The sequence below is a fragment of the Sander vitreus genome, chromosome 15 (genome assembly GCF_031162955.1).
Source record: "Sander vitreus isolate 19-12246 chromosome 15, sanVit1, whole genome shotgun sequence".
Classification (NCBI taxonomy): domain Eukaryota; kingdom Metazoa; phylum Chordata; class Actinopteri; order Perciformes; family Percidae; genus Sander; species Sander vitreus.
In genome coordinates, this window is record NC_135869.1 from 8,620,599 (window position 1) to 8,638,430 (window position 17,832).

Below are 17,832 nucleotides of genomic sequence, written 5' to 3' on the forward strand. Positions count from 1 at the left end.
ATACAATTTCCTAAAACCCACCGAGTTGCTTTCAAATTGCTTTTTTTCTTAGTTAGTTAATAACTTTATTGTCCACATTGTGGAAAATTGTCTTCGGCTTCATCAGACAGCGTTAACACTTGACAACACAACTGATTTGGACAAACAGCTTTGGTCACACCGACAGTTCAAAACCTAAACACATTACGTCTACAGTGATATAAAACAGACAAAAGCAGCAAATCCTCATATTTGAAAATATAAACATATTTGTCATTTTGTCTTGATAAATGAGGATTTATCTATACATTTTATTTCATATTAAAGTTTGCCAAAACTAAATCCCATCCTCTGAATTCAAACCTGACCAGTCTGATGTCACATTTTAGGGCAGCATTTTACAATCTTTTTCATGGTCTGTTAATGTGACCATTCATTTCCCGATTATTTCTTCAATCTTTTAGGCAACAGAATGTCTGAGTATTGTCAAAAAGGCCCATCACATATTTCCCAGCCCAAGGCAAAATCTTGAAATTGGTTGTTATGTCTAAAACACAAAGACATAAAATGTTCAATGATATAAAACTGAGGAAAAAAATCAGCAACTCCTCACATTTCAGAAGCCGGGGACGGTAAATGTTAAGAACTGTTGCTGTATAAATTATTTAGACAGGTAATTAATCCCTTACCTAAATTAATGTCAGTTGACATTCCATTGATGATCATATCAAATCAGCACTATGTATTTTTTTCTTTTCAGATTGAGGTTAAAAACTGGATGATAATAATAACAACAATACTAATAATAACAATAACTCCCATGCATTTGTCTTCTTTTTTTTTTTAAACATCCTATCTGTAGCTAACCTGAATAAAAAAAATATACTGTATTACTTTTCTTTTTTGAGCAAAACATTCCCATCAACACTGGACATTTGGCTTCAGCAATCATTCAGAAATGTATCCTGATACTTCAAAGTGACAGAGATAATTATAGATTTTAGAGTTAAGGATGGAAATGATAAAGAAAAGGCAGCCATGCATTGAATTCATGCTTCAAGCTAAATGATAATGCTACTTCACAAGTGAATAGAAAGTGAAAGTAGTAAAATGTCCAACTTGTATTTAGCCCAACATTAATGAAAACCACTCACAAACACACACAGGAAAACGTACAGTAGATACATTAGCTTCTTCACTGATCTGATGACAGAAACAGCCCACTACAACACAAGTAGGAGGCCCACTGTGACACCGATGAGCCTCCAGGGCTGTAGACAGTCAGCAATACTGCTTCACTCTATTCAGCCTGAATCTATCAGTGTGTGGTCATCGCTGCCAACAAGAGTGCAGGGAGAATTAGTAAAGAAACTGGCGGTGAAAAAAAGGGTGAGCTGCGTCCTCTTAGCACTGCTTCAAACAGGCCATGAAGTCTCTCTCAATAACCATCAATACCCAGGAGGCATCACAAGAGTATCAGGGAGGCCTGTGTTGGAGTGAGGCCCTCAAAAACAACACTACACACTGTATTATTTTCTTTTAGTTGTGACATCATTTGGAAATCATTCACCTTCCAGTCATGTCCAATCCACTTGGAAACAAAAAGAAATCTTTTTCTCGTGGTTCAAATGGGAGCTCGTTTATCCACTTAGAGTAACTTTGGCCCCAAAACATCCTCTCTCTCTAGAAATCTGAGCTCTGAATCAATAACCCAGTGCTGCTTCATTCATAGCATGCTGAACATGCTTTTGTTATTCAAGTTTTGCTCTCATTTACAAGTAATAAAAAAAAAGTGTGGTTCTAGTATTAAGTCATTTTATAAAAGTGAAGTCATGCATGTAAAATAACTTTCCTGCCCCCCCCCCCCAAAAAAAAAGATGCTCTCTCCCCAGAAATCTGAACTCACGATCAATAGCTACACACACAGTCTGCAAAGATGCAGCCCAAACTGTTTACAGTGGCAAAGCTGGAAAGATGTGGTGCACTGGAATATAATTCCATTTATTTTGTATTTCTGTGAAGGTAGAAAATAAAAGTTAGCAAAACAGTGGAGGATTAAAATGATCTGTAATGTGCATTAGTAAATAAATAAATGTAGCGTGCAGTGTGAATGCTGAAGCAGCGAGCACTGGGCGGGTATTGTTGTGGTGAGAATACAAACCACTGAGGAGACAAAACCAATCTGACTAATCACACATGATCTCAAACAGAATTAATCATCAGCTCTGGTTAACTATCTGTAATCATCCTCATTCTGAGCTTAATGCTGCTTCATTTATGAAAAGGCAGAAATAGGAGCAATTCTGGCTGACTTAGATGTATTGGCGACGAAGACACAAAACGCGGTTGAAACACAGCACAGACGACGAAATCACAATGTGTCCCCAGAAGACCCTGAGCAGTTCGTTCTAAGGTGCCAGTGCTAAAATGAGCGAGATATAGTTTCAAATGGCAGACATGCTACATGCTGGGTAATTTGACTGTCAACGAGAGTTGAATAGCAATACTTAAAGGTATACGTGTGGGTAATAATCACACTCCAACATCCTCTCTCATTTAAAGGCTGAATAAATCCGACGCGTACACACAGGCCTCTATTGCATCTGGCTGCAGCATCCAGCATCAATAAAACACATGGAAGTGAAAAACCATCAGCTATGTTCATGCATGTGGGACGCATAACACCCCCCCCCACCCATCCCCAAACACACACACACACACACACACACACACACACACTGTATATACTGTAGGGGCTGAAACACTTACACCACACACATCCTTCACACCAACTCTCTTTCCAATGCCGGAGCACTGTGAGCGCAAACAACATCCTCACTTTGTGGTCTGGTACTCACCCAAAAGTACATCATCATGGTAGAAGCGGGACAGGTGTGGGCAGGCGGGCGGAGGATAGAGCGGTAGAGCGGGGCCGAGCACTGGGACCAGTCCAACCAGTGTGGGAGTCAAGAGGAGTCCGAGCGTTTGGACAGAGCTTTTTCGTACTGGTCCCTGGTCCACTGAGGCAGCCCTCCCTCTCAACTGTTCAATAGGGATTGACTTGAGGTTTTTCCCTTCCCTTCCTCTTCTTCTTTCTTCACTTATTCACTTATTTCTCAAAAGCCCCCTTCTTTCTCTTCTTCTTCCTTCTTTCTTCCAGCACAAGAAAGAGGGGGGGGGGAGGGGGAAGCAGACGGGAGAAAAGGAAAGAGAGCTGGGGAGGTGTTGTAGCCTCTTTTTTCTTTTGACACTCTTCCACTCCACTTGCTTCTCCACACCACTCACTTCGAAACTCTCCCTCTGTCTCTCTCTCTCTCTCTCTCTCTCTCTCTCTCTCTCTCTCTCTCTCTCTCTCTCTCTCTCCCCCCCTGTGCCGTCTCTTATTGGTGAATGTGAAATCAGTCGGTACGGCGCCGAGGCTCAACTAGAGCAGCAGCAGTCTGCACTTGACAGCTGCCTCCAGCGTTCCTCCACCGGAGCCGTGTTGCTCTGCATAGAGGAGTGTGCCGAACAAACCGGATCATGCAGACGGTACTGTAAAATTCAGCATCCCGGGGAGGGGGGGTGGTGGTGGGGGGAGGAGACGGAGGAAGAAGGGGGGAGCCAGGAAGCCGGGAGTCACGGTGGAGAGCTATGCGGGGGGTGAGGGGCGGTTGATGATGATGCTGGTGATAGAGGAGGGCTAACATATTGCTCCTCTTTCTTCTTTTCACTGTCTGTGACTGAGATGTTGCACTGAAGTTGTGGCAGTTTGAGTCCATTGAAGAGAAGAAGAAGACAATACTGAAGGAAAGAAAACCGGGTGATCGCAGAGAAAACCTTAAAAGTATGCCACAGGCAATCGGGAGGCACAGCCTATTTTCGACTTGTTTTCTGCTTTCAGCTGCTGAGCTTCCCTGTCTTCATGTGTTTGTGTGTGTCGGTGCATTTTCTTTCTTCTTTACCAGTGCAAGCAACCAAACTTATGGATTGGTGACCAGGAGTGGGTTTGGTCAAAATCTGTTTTGTGGCAGATCAGAGGCCAGATGAAGTTGGTGTGATGAAGTTGGTGAGAACCACCTTTGTGTGCCAAGCTATATTACATTACATGCTTTACTGTGTTTTCCATCAGGCGGCTGTAAAGGGGGAGGGGAAAACAGGAGGGAGGAGGAGGGGGGCATGGCTATCTTCTAGACTGTAACAATGAGCCTGCCTCAGCAATTTTCAAAACATATCATCAATACACGACTGGGAGCTCACGCTTTTAAATATTAACCCTGTGGCAACCGGGGCAGGCTGCGGAGAGCTCGAGTGGTTTTGCGGCGTCCTCCAGTGCTGGATCATCCAATAAAAGACGTCCTGGGGGATGAGCTAATTTGCTGTAGGATCCTAAAGAACATTTGCCAGCTATAGAGAACATTGCCGTAATGAACGGAGCAGATATATTCAGGTTATGTTACCCATCAGTAATTGCCACATAAGGAGGCTGAGTTAAATTTGCAGCTGGCTTTGAGCGAGTTGATACACAAGGGGCCTCATTCATATGGCGTAACTGTCATCTTGAATTTATCACCCATTTTATTTTTCCCACCTCCTTCAGGAAAGCACAAGTGGATGCTGAAATATGAAACGGCAGTCAAAGAATCATATGCATGCAAATATTGTGATGTTTTTAGAAGAATGGTTTATTCTAAAAGTGAGCTTCGCTTTTGATAAATCAAGACATGCTACACATAATTCTTCTTTCCTTCCCTCTCTGTCACATCACAATCCAGCCTTTCCATTACTTTGCACGCGCGCGCACAGAAACACACACACACACACACACACACACACACACACTATATCTCTTATTTGTGGCATAACCATGCACATACAAGTCCTCCATATCTTTATACATGTCCACCAGAACCCAATGGATTTACATTAGCAATCACAGAGTGGGTAACCGCCCCACTCCTGCATCAATCTCTGATGGGAAATAAAAATGAAATGCACTTCTCAGGCAACCCGGATTAAGGATCACGCTTTTATCAAATACTGAAGTCTATTTCAAGTCCTGCTCATAAATAACTGAGGGGAGAGAGGGAGGAAAAGAAGAAGGGTGGAGGCAACACCAAAAAAAGGAAAGAGAGAGAGACTGGAGGGGAAGGGGCAGACAGGCAGGGGTGGAGTGGATATAGACAGAAAGAATCATGGTCTGAAGCTAAGGGCACTTGGGGTTGGAGGGATTATGGAATAAGGTAGAAAATAAGAATCTGAGGGCATTTTAGCATCATCTAATCCCCACTTCTCCCTTCTAGAAATCTCCTTCAATTACAGATGAAAAATGGAATTTGTGTTAAGACCTGGTCTTCCCTGTTTCCTGTCTCCCTCCTTCCCGAGCTGCATTTCTCCCATACTCCAAGCTGCTTACCAAGGATGCGAGTGGCTTTCCCGACCATTTAGATTTCCCACTTTAGTCTAGACACTCCCCAGAGACTCTGCCATCCATTATAAAAGACAGAGCTTTCAAAGAGAGAAGGAAGTGAAGGCCTCACACAGAGCTCGTTCTGCCTAAAATGTCTGTTTCCGACCCTCACCGGCTCGAGATCTGTTGTCTTAATATTTTATGATGATCTCACCTCTCTTCTGTAGTGTGCTGCTACTTACAGAGCATCTTCTGTCAGACTACACACAGATCCTTGTCATTAGGAAGACTCCTGAGGAGACAATGAGCACCACTTCCACCGAGTTCTCACTCTCAACCCCACAAAATCCCAGTGGAGTTCTGGGCTAAAGTTATGGCTATCTCGACCTATCGTCCTCATTCATCAAATACTGAGCCCAACGCTGTCTGGTCTCAGCTGGTGTGAGGCCCGGTTGGTTGGCTGCAGACAGGAAAAGATGGCACTCCATCCTGAGTCTCACAGGTAACTTTTCTCTAATCACACACTTCACTTTATGGAGTGACCCGTTTTACTACTCGCTGACAAGGATCCTCAGCTATGCTCGTTTTATCTGCCTTCATCAGCTCCACAGGTGGGTATTGACATTTCTATATGTATAAGTAAGGCTGTGCACAGTCAGACTGTTATGCAGTACTGCACTCAAACAACAGGAGGATTTAAGGCTCTGTAAGCTTTTTCTGTAAGTTTTTGTGGTGATGACGTTTTACATTTCGCATTTCTATTTGTAGTGACAGGAAGTAATACTGTTTGCAGCTTCTAAATACGTGCACTCTTGCTCACGCTGGATTCTGGATTGCACACAAATGTTTTTCACATTTAAAAATGTTTCTCGGTTTGACTGAAGTGACACCTGCAGTTTAACAAACACTGTGAAAAAGTCTCACATGGAATCCAGGCTGAATGGGTGTGTGTCAACTTCATAAAAAAATAAAAATAAAAAAATAAAATACTTGAAAGTGTAGAATGGTTTTGGCACAGCACTTTTATTTTTATGAACGGTTTACGGCTACAGGGTAACAAAGAGGCTATCACCACGCTAAAACTCTCACCTTCTCCTGCCTACTCAGCTTTTATATAGCCCCTTTCCCACTGGAGAAAACAAACACTAACACCCACTAACATCTGGCCTTTGTCTTCAATGGGAAATATTGCAATCGGCATTCATGCTACACAGGTGGACATGCTACCTTTTGCCCCTCTTCTGGCGCGATGCTATGACGTGTTAAAAATTCTAGAGATGGTCCGATACCATTTTTTGCTTCCCGATACCGATACCTGAACTTGCGTATCGGCCGATACCGAGTACTGATCCGATACCAGTGTGTCATATATTTTATTATGTTTTAACAACTGTATACTACTATCCCTGTATGGATATTATTTCTATCTTTGTTGCCGGTCTGGCTCAAGTTAAACTCTTTGTGAAACATGAACACACACAAACAATGAACGCCACAGAACTTTCTTTTATTATGCAGTTTGACAGTCAGTTATAACGGAAAAAGAAGAAAACTACTTAACGTAGATTTTCTTTAGGGCTTTATTACGTGGTATCGGATCGGTGCATAAACTCCAGTACTTCCCGATACCGATACCAGCATTTTAGGCAGTATCGGAGCCGATACCGATACTGGTATCGGTACATCTCTAAAAAATTCCATCCGTCCATGTGCAAGTGGCGCTCCAACATTGTTTCAAATTAGTCGGCACCGAGAAAAAGAGGGGGAGTAAAGGAGTCCATCTACTATTTTTAGCGGGTTTCCTGTTTAAAAACAACTGTATATACAATATGCCCTAATTTTGGTGGGGGAAAAAAAGTATAAGTCACCAGCGATCAAGAGGGAAGCAATGCTACCTTAAAGGTGCAGTAGGTAAGACTCATAAAACTAACTTTCTGTCATATTGCGGAAACTGACCCTATGTTCCAGTAGAACTACATCACATGTCTAACTGTGTGTCAGTCACTGCTCATGCACACGCATTCATTCTCCCTTGTGGGGGGAGGGGCTTAGGAGACCGTTTGGGCTTTAGCAGAAAGGGGGGAGGGACTGAGAAGTTGTTGATGTTCAAATTTTTTGGCTAAGTCCTGGATCTTTACAATCCAACTTACAGCACCTTTAAACAGTGGTACAGAACCATTGGAGCACTGTGACAAAGTGGAGCTTACATTAAGCAGTGTGGCTGGAGACATACACTTTTTCCCTTTGGGGCTTGACAAAGCTGTAAAGCTCTTGATTTGCTTGCTGCTCAGATTACTGCCAATCTGTATACTCGACTGCTGGTGATATCAAAGCCAGTACACACTGGTCCATGTACCAGTTTCAGGCAGTGCATCCAGTGCTTGTTAGCCTGTGGATACTGATCCTGGCTTCCTGTGGACTTTGGTGAGACTCACAGCTGCAGTTTGGTTGATTGTTAAACGTCTTCATTTGCGTGTTAGTGTTAATACTGTTATGTGTATTGTTTGTAATACTTCAATTCTCTATTTTCCTGCTACTCTCATGCTGCAAAATGCAAGCTAGAAGTCTTTTGTCTATGCACTCTTCTGGCTTGAAAGTTGCACGATGTCTACAACTGTAAAAGAAAAAAACAAACAACAAAAAACTAAGTTTGATACATTAATAGGTTTTGACCTGATATTTACCAATGCAACATAATATTTTATCTTCCTGGCTCCGTGGGAATAAAAACAGTTTGCCGGCCCTTTGTCAGATTGGCAACTTGTCTGGGGAGTACCCGGCTTCTGACCCAATGCATGCTGGGATATGCTCCAGCCCCCCTGCAACCCTGCACACGGTAAGCAGGTGGAGATTATAGGTGGATGGGTTTTACGCCTCAAAACTGCACTTTATTTATTTTTCATTTTGTAAAATAAAATGAGAATTTAGCTCATGTGTGGGCCGCAATGACAAAGGAGAAATTGTCTTATGTCATCAAGACATCCTGACAGCCGATAAATCATGGATAATATAAAAAGAAGACTACATGGTTTGAAGTATTTCTTTAACCCCAACATTGAGCCTGCATATTCAGCCCTGGAAGACATCATTAAACATCATTTGTAAGCATACATTACACTACACGCAGCAAATTGCCCATCTGGTGATTCTGGAGCTCACTGTCTGGGAAACAATAAATCTATTGTATGACTCCACGTAAAGAATCCTGCTAAAGTAACGCCTCCGTGTAGACATACGTCGAGTATATTAAACATAGTCGTGTGCACAGACTGTATGTAGTGTTAATAATGCAGTGTTTACACCTTGGCACTGAGCAGGCAGTACTGGCCCAGGGCTGCAAACTGGCAGGGCTGTGCAGTAATTAGGGGCTGTGTGTTGGTGATGTGAAGGCTTGCTGCGTGTCATGCTGATACCACCGCCGGGCAGGCTTGGTGTGTCGGCAGCAGGCACACCGAGTGCTACACGAGGCCACACCTTTCTGTCCCAGCAGGAAGTCGCACCTTTTCCCTTCAACAAGCGCTCCTGCAGCCTGTGAGCGCGGCTGTTACTCAGCGGTCCAAGAAGGGACACAGAGGATGTTAATGCGGTGACAGCAGCCGTTGGTGCTCTTCGCAACATGAGCCACGCGTGTCGTCGGTGTGTTCATGCACACATTCATATTAACCCCTTACATTTGTTTACATGTTGGCATCAATGGGAACATTAGGTCTAGTTTGAAAAAAAGTTAGGGTATATTAACTTTCAGTGTTTTAATCCTGCTTACATTTTATGCATAACATCTTGTTTGTGTTGCATGGTAATTATTGTTTGTTTCATTGTACTTTTTTATATTTATTTCTGTCTTAGCGTGTCATGTATATGTTTGATTCATTCATTTACTTCCTTTTTGTCAAATCAAATCGTCCCTGTTGCAACGTAAACCATGGATTTAGAGACAATCACCTGGGGGATGATCTTATTTGTATGATTTTCTCTGTATGTACGATGTACGTCTATTTGTGGTGAATGTTAGTGATATAATCATATATGGAAAAAGGCAAAAGTCGTACTGATTCCAGCAGTTAGAGTATGACTTCTGTGACGCATAGGCGGCGCTAGGCTATTTTTAGGGCTGAAGCACCCCTAAAAATCATCTCAGCACCCCTGAAAAACAAAGTCCTTATCATTGTGATTTTGTGAAATCGTTTATTGCTCAAATGTTATTACTTTTGCAAACCTCATTTTAGCGATGGAATAGGATAAATGACGACAGGCTCAGCTCAGTTATAGCCTAAAGTCAACAGCCTACTGTTCAGTCTGCGCAGATAACTTCGTCAGAGTATGGCTACTTTCAACCACTGAAAAGATATGGCTAATGGAGTGAAAATTAAATCTAATCGAATGAACACGTTAAGTAGGCTACAGGTGTAGTATTTGTGGAACCAGTCTGTGATTCCCTGATCACAATGATGGCAATTATATCTGAATTAGCGTAGCTTATTCACCACGGAGTCCAGTTTTGTTGTGCAACGTTAGCCAAAATTGCTAACTGTAAGCAAATGTAACTTAGGAGTAGCCTTCAACGAGTTTTTAAAGTGTGCTATTAATAGCCTGCCGTAACGGCTTGAGCACCACTAAAAATAGCCTAGTGCCGCCGCTGCAGTTACCTCCCTACCAGACACTTTATTTTTTTATCATATATATATATATATATATATATATATATATGATAAATAAGTCAATGCCAATGAAAAATAAATAATTTGACTTGACGGATCATCAGACTCATTCATATCAGAACTGAAACACTGGAACAACAAACTCTGACTCTCAGTCTGTTTTTTTTAAAGAAAACAGCCAGGTTCAGGTGAGAAAGTATAAGATAAGCCTTTAACATTATCCCACTGCACTGAACAGTAACCCCATATTCACATATGTTATAAATAGGTGAATTTATAACCTTTGGTAGCCTACACCATGCATTCTCTGTTGATTAGTATATTACATTTGCCTTCTGGTTGACAGCACAAAAGAGTGAGGAGAATAGAGAGGGAGAAGGGCAGAGAGAGCAAGATGAACAAGGTAAGCAAATGGTTAGGTAGCCTATAAGACATATATATGTATATATACATACATACACACACACACACCTATATATACACACACACACACGCACACACATATATATATATATATATATATATACATACATACATACATATATATACACACACACACACACACACACACACACAGTCATGTGAACAAATTAGGACAACCATGCTAAAGTTGACTAAAAAGAGGAATAAAAAAAATCATCTTTAGGAAATTGATCCTAATGCCTTAATGCCTTAATCAATCTTTAAGAACACCAATTTTCTTTGTGAATGAATAATGTATCATAAATAAATAAATGTTCTTCCTTAAAATACAGGGGGCATAAGTCAGTACACCCCTATGTTAAATTCCCATAGAGGCAGGCAGATGTTTATTTTTAAAGGCCAGTTATTTCATGGATCCAGGATACTATGCATCCTGATAAAGTTCCCTTGGCCTTTGGAATTAAAATAGCCCCCCATCATCACATCCCCTTCACCATACCTAGAGATTGGCATGGTTTTATTTCAGTTAGCCTAATAGCTTGTTGATTTGCACTGAGAGATGATTTTATGGAAAGTACCCCATGCTAAGGGGTTTTAAGGAAGAACATTTATTTATTTACGATACATTTTTCATTCATAAAGAAAATTGGTGTCCTTAAAGATTGGATTTTTCCTCATTTTCTTAATTAAGGCATTAAGCTCAATTTCCTAAAGATGATTTTTTATTCCTCTTTTTAGTCAACGTTAGCATGGATGTCCCAATTTTTTCACATGACTGTGTGTGTGTGTGTGTGTATATATATATATATATAGTAGGACTACTGTGTTTTGTTTTCTCTTTTATTTGAAAATTATTTTCTAGTTGATTACACAATGTTTTGTGTGTGATTGTCAGTGATACAACGGAGGGAGGGGGATAGAGGGAGGGAGCAGGATGGAGAGAGAGAGAGAGAGCAGGATGGAGAGAGAGACAGCAGGATGGAGAGAGAGTGGACAAAGAAAGGGACCTGGAAGAACCAGGTGAGAAAGTGGATATATATTGTATGGGCAAAAACACTTAAAATATTCCATTCACATTATATTTACATATGCATTTCATGGAGGACTAGGCTCTTAAGAAAAAGAGATGTTGTATTTTCCCCATCTGGTTCAGAGGCATTATTAGATTAGATTGTTACCATATCAGTTTCTATCAATGATGTAAATGAAAAAGTTGAAAATTAACAACAGAAAAAAACATGAATCATCCTGTCTAAGAATATGTTAAGGCTTATTTTACCAGTTCAAGGTATGTGCAGGGGCGTAGCTCAAAATTCTGGGCCCTGTAGAAAGGCATTTTCTATGGGCCCTCCTCACATGAGGAACTCAGTCCCCTTCCCCCCCAAGTCCGATGCCCCTGGGTATGTGCTGCAATAATCATGCTTTGTAGTTGCCATCTTTTTTCACAGCAGATGCCATGTCATAATTGCACATCTCAATATGTGTATTTCTTTCCCCAAAACTCACCAGAAGTCATGATTCAAGGGTTTAAAAAAAAAATCTTACGGGGGCATGCCCCTGAACCCCCCCCCCCCCCAGCTTAACTGCCATCAACTTTTCATTAGGGGCTGAGCACGCCCAAAGGTCAGATCCTAGAATCGCCCCTGCTGTGACGAAAGGATGCGATTTTGATGCAAATTGCACCATTCATGTAAAAAAATAAAGGATTAAAGGCGCACATCAGTAATTTAGTGCTGAACTTGCATGAGACAGAGAAAAAGAATGCAGTTGAAATCAAAGCAGCAGAGGCCGAAATATCTCGACTCTTAGTCCCTAGCATGGTCAAGCTTCAAAAAACACTGCATCCTACATTTCCCATAATGCAACAAGTGTCTTTTCTGCGTGGTAAATGCCAGCACATTTTAAACTCTGCACCTCCCACTTCTAACACAGGCTTTCTGTTTGCAATCCCATGCCACAACAACCCTGATGACATCACTCTGACTTCATTAGGGATTGACAAAGCGTTTATAGATGCCACATAGCACATTTACAACTTTCTTCATCAACCGAGCAGTACTACACATGGAAAGTAAACTAACACTGGTGTGTAAAATCAGTGCACTGCTTCTTTAAGAAGAGTTTGTTGGAGGAACTATTTATATGGTAGACCATCCTATTATATTAAATTCTATGCTTTAAGAAAGGTGCTTTGATGAGACTTTTGAACTATGAAAATATCCGTTTAATGTTTTTCCTCCCACATACTATTTGACTAATAACAACAACACAAAAAGCAACACTTTCTGTTTAATTAAACGCCAAATCTCGGTCAGCTGTCGTGTTTGATGCCTTTATCATTTGTTGCATCTTTCAAAGTTTACTTTACTTTCATTGCATGCATGCTTGAGTTTTACTTTGAATGAATTAGTGTATGTATAGCCTGTTCACGCTGGCTGTGTGTTGTGAAGAAAAGAATAAGATTCACTAGCTTTGCCACTTGCAACACAAGCAAACCCAACTGGAATCCTAACAGCCTCTTGCCTCTCCGTTTGACATTAATTGATAATCAAACAAGCCTTGACATTAGACATTTATGAGATCAGCTGAATTATCTATTTAATGTAACCCAATTATATGCAACCCTTGTGCACCAATCAACAGTAATTCCCGACTCATAAATGACAGCTACAACGACAGATTTAATCAATAATAAACATTGATGAAAACTTGCAACTCGCTTAGAAAGAGGGTAATTAACAAGAAGAAAAAAGTGCTGTGCTGAATTCATTTTTTTCTTTGGGAAAATCGCTCTGTGATCCTTGGGGTTTATGCTGTTCACGAGAATCTCTTCTGCGTCGCAGCTCACATGCCAGCCCCAGTAAAACAAACATTCAATTTCCCTTTGACAATTAGGGATAGACATTCATCATTAATCCTTTACACAAGCAGAAACTGCTCCAGCTCTTAATTACAATCTTATCATCTTTTAAAGTCGTCGCCATGAAGCTAAATGTCATGAATTATTTAGTTGTCAGTACAAACTAGACACCAGTCCAGCTTCAAGTGGGAAGAAATGAATCCATGCATGGCTTCACCTTTGTTTGTAGGGCCAGAGAAGACGCATCTTTGTTGTGCCTCACATGGGACTTTCCTTCCTGAAGCTCAAGCCAGAAAAGGTCTGATATGAAATAAAATGCTAAGATGTGGTTCCCTAGCCTTACATGCCAAGCAAAGCACTGTCACATAAAAAGCAGCCCATTAGAGACGTTGGGGAATTCTGCACCTGAAGCCTGTTTGGGTTTAAGCGCATGAAACTCTTATGAAAAAACAGAGGTAAGTGTGCACACAGGGGGCTGCTGCTCTTACCAGTCTTGTAAAGAGGGGCACTCCCAAATGCCAGAGGTGATCGTTCAGCAGTCCGCTGTATACCACGTTCCCGAAGACAGCAATGCTTCCTGACTTACACAACGTGTTTCCTACGGGGACACAAAGAAACACAGGCAGGCGTCATTGGAATGGACAGGAAGCAGCCAGGGGAAACTGCATGCACTCCAGCAGCAAGATACTTAGGTCTGAGGGGGAAGCCAAATTCAATCAATAGAAATGTTTGCACAGGAAGAGAAGTAATAGAGAAGGTATCATTGATTGTTATAAATGTTGATTTCAGAGGTTTATTGACCTTACATGTAATGTCAAATACTGATATGTAACTCGCCTACAATCAATAAAGTTGCACACAACTTGGCCAGGCTGATTTACCAACAGTGTAGGACAATATTTAAATAACCAAATGAGGTACAATATGAGGATGGCATTGGAGAGAAAAATCTCTAAAACCTGTAAAAAAGAATCATGTTCATTGTCACATTAAAAGCATCAATTATTTATTCACATCTTATCTGTTCGTATTTGTATCTCGTCTGTGAACTGTCCTTTGTGTGCTGCTCTTCGTGCCTCTTAAAGTTAGCAGTAAAGTTATTTGAATTTAATTGAATCAAATTACTTAAAACTCTCTTAAAAAAAAGAACTTTTGCACAAGCCCCAAAATGACATGCCCAAAACTAGAAGAGGGCACTCTTGAGAGCCACAGACTAGAGCCCTGCGCGGGACTGATTTCTTTCTCCCACCCCCTCACGGTGGATTTCTGACCATAACCGACTGCTCCCGTACTCCCGCAGCGCGTGTGTTCTGCCCCCGCCCGGTCCCGCACTGTGTGTTTTGGGTCCCGCCCGCAAACATTATTAGATTGATTTTGAACAGATTGCCCATTGATTTGTGTCTTCTTTCGTCTCTCAGAGAAAACACTTGTATACTGTGTGTATTAATTAAGATATGCTGGCATACATGTCTGTAATAAGTAGCAAAATTGCGTTATTGTGCATAATGGCATTATACGTGTCGATGATGGACTTTATCTCTGTTGTCACGGACGCCTGCAGTGCCTGTGCTCTCCCCTCAACATGTCTGGATACAGTGGTTGGGTGAGGCAGAACATCCTTGATACAGTTAGTACGGCTACATTAACAAGATGTTGAACTATGTCAACAAAGCCTTGCCCAGCGAAGAAAGTCATCTGGCTGAATGTCTCAAAGGGAAAGTGCGATTTGTCGGTCGTCTCTTTTTAAATATGTGAAGAAAGAAGTGCTTTATCTTTGAAGGAAAGCTTACTTTGACCAGAGAGAATGGAGCAGGTATTTGGGCCATGGTCCGACCTCTGAGGCTGTGGCATTAACTGCGTCTGCAAGCCTGTTGTCACTTTTTTTGGCATTAGTAATGCCCACACTGTGCCCTCCAAACATATTTTCCTATTTCCCACCTCTCTAACAAGAACTACAAGTCCTTTGCTTTGTTTTCCTCTGTGCGCATGATGTCGGTATGGATGAAAATGAATTAATATTAATAAGAGATAGTAAACTAGCTTTACAGAGGCACAGACGAGGTAACATTTTTTTTCTTCTATTTTACGGTTAAAAACAATTCTATTGTTCCGTTTTATATTGCACTGCTGTTACAAAATTAGTAGTCTGTATCCATGACGTTCCACTTCCAGGAATGCTCAGTTGCCTCTGGAAATTCTGCCAGATGTCACGCTTTACGGCTGGATGTCCATCACCTTCCGCTTGCTTTGTGTTGGAATTTTAAACTCCGGTGGATTTATGAGGACTATGGATTCCTCAGATCTCTGCAGGGTAAATCCAGACATCTAGCTAGACTATCTGTCCAATCTGAGTTTTCTGTTGTACGACTAAAACAACTTTTGAACGTACATGTTCCACCAAAACAAGTTCCTTCCCGAGGCTATTTTGCAGCGGCACCGAGGCTCTGCCCGGTGCTTAGTAGGGATGTCACGAGAACCGATACTTGCGATACCTTCCGGTTCTGAAATGACAAAACACCGACGATGCCCTTTTTTTTTAAGCACTGTAGGCACCGTTAGCGACGATGCTAGTGTTAGCAGCATCGGTGCTGTGCCTCTTCCGGAACTGATGGGGGAAGTATACGCTTCAGAGTGTTCCAGTCAATATATTCAGAAGAAGGAGGTCACGAACAAGTGGCACTTCTGGTACATATCTTTATATCTGAAAACTACAACATATTTTATCAGATGTGCCTTTCGTTTAGACGACGATGGCGTTTTTGGGGCTTAAAAACGCAAAAAAGTGAAACCACGCTCCCAAGTGGAAATCTTAAAAACGCTCCACCGTCACATTCCCGTCTAAAGGGTAAAAACGCACTGTGCGAGTGTATGTGTGCCGCGCGCGTGTGTGTGTGTGCCATGTGTGCCGCATGTGTGTGTGTGCGCCGCAATAACTCCACCTCCTCGTCTGTCCAGACAAAATTGTCAGCTTTTGTTGTGCATACTACATCGAATTTCACACACTTTTGCATCACCATATGCACGCAGATTTCCCCCCCCCCACAACGCTCGTCTAAACGCGGAATAAAAAGTGAGAATGCAACGCCACTTTTGCGTTTTCTCTTCAGATCGTTTCCGTCTAAACATAGCCTTAAACAATTCAACCATACATCAACCCAAAACAGGTAACAATCTGCCACATGATCCGTATTCAAGACGCTGCTTATTAAGCAGTTTATTTATTTATTATTTATTTAACCTTTATTTATCCAGGTAAGTCGATTGAGAACAAATTCTCATTTGCAACGACGACCTGTCACATTCACACAGTTACACATTCATACCTGGAAGCTGCCCAGTACAACCACAGTCTGATCTGCTGGCCACTGAGCAGCTCCACTGGAGCGGTTGAGGTTAAGGGCCTTGCTCAAGGGCACGAGGGAATTAACAGGAGCATCCATTTAACCCAAGCCAGTGATGATCTACTAACGAGTTTCCTGTTTTATTTTGCTTAAAATGATCTTGTGATATACATTTCTTGTAATGTGTTTTATGTGTAGTCTTTAACTAATGTTGGGGCTGCTGCTTGACTTGGTCAGGGCAGTCTTAAAAAAAAAAAAGAGCCAAAGTTCTCAGTTTGGAGCTAACAGCGGTTCCGCTAACTTCTTTGACTGAATGCATCAACTGTGTTCCTTATTCCAAGATTAAGTAAAAGTAACTACTACAGCATTTTTGTATAATAAAATATGATCTATAATATGTAAAAATACTGACATTTTTTTTATTTATTTTTTTACAACAACCGGTAATTGCAGGTGTGTTTTTGGATCTAATTTCCCAGAGATCCAAACAGTGTCGCCGGTGTGACGTCAGTCTGCAGTTGGAGAGTGAGTCTGTTGCGTTAGCTCCGCCTACCCTCTCTGCCGGACCAACCACTGCTGGGTGATGGAAAACGCGTCACTAACTATGCACCGCTTGTGATTTTTCCCGAGAACGTCGCTACAAAAACCCAGTTCATAATACTGCAAATGCAAGGACTTCCATCAGTGGGCCATAGGCTCAGTCACCAATATGTTAGCTCATTTGTTGATAGATAGTGACATAACAGACAGTTACAGTTTATATTCCAAGGCCAGATTCATAGTAATTAAAAAAATGTTACGCAAACAGAATTCGGAAGTTCCAGGTTAACTTTAGCTCTCTGTGAGGCTTTCCCAGTTAAAATAAATAATTAAAACGATAATCTAACAGTACATGCTCGACAGACACAAAACAACACTGGCATACTCGCCTGCAGTAAAATGTATAGCAGCGGCCTTTCTATAATGAGTCGTGTCCACGGCCACTGAGCCTCGGCACACGGTTCACCCTCTCAACGACACTTTTAATTAGCTCAGTTGCAATGAGGGGCCTTCACAAACAGTAACACACATGCATGCATGCCCACACAAACACACACACACACACACACAGACAGACAGACACACACACACATCCCCACGAGTGTGATGTACTGCACACTGATGTCCCCATGTATGTGATGA

General features: G+C 41.7%; 1 protein-coding gene across 3 annotated transcripts in view; it reads right to left on the reverse strand.

Annotated features, from left to right (window-relative positions):
- LOC144529823 (RNA binding protein fox-1 homolog 3-like) overlaps positions 1-17,832 on the reverse strand; it is a 179,571-nt gene that overhangs the window by 115,802 nt on the left and 45,937 nt on the right. For all 3 annotated transcript variants that reach the window (XM_078269142.1, XM_078269141.1, XM_078269143.1), the window contains exon 2: positions 13,798-13,907. In XM_078269142.1, the coding sequence (XP_078125268.1) occupies positions 13,798-13,907 (110 nt within the window). The remainder of the gene's footprint in view (positions 1-13,797; positions 13,908-17,832) is intronic.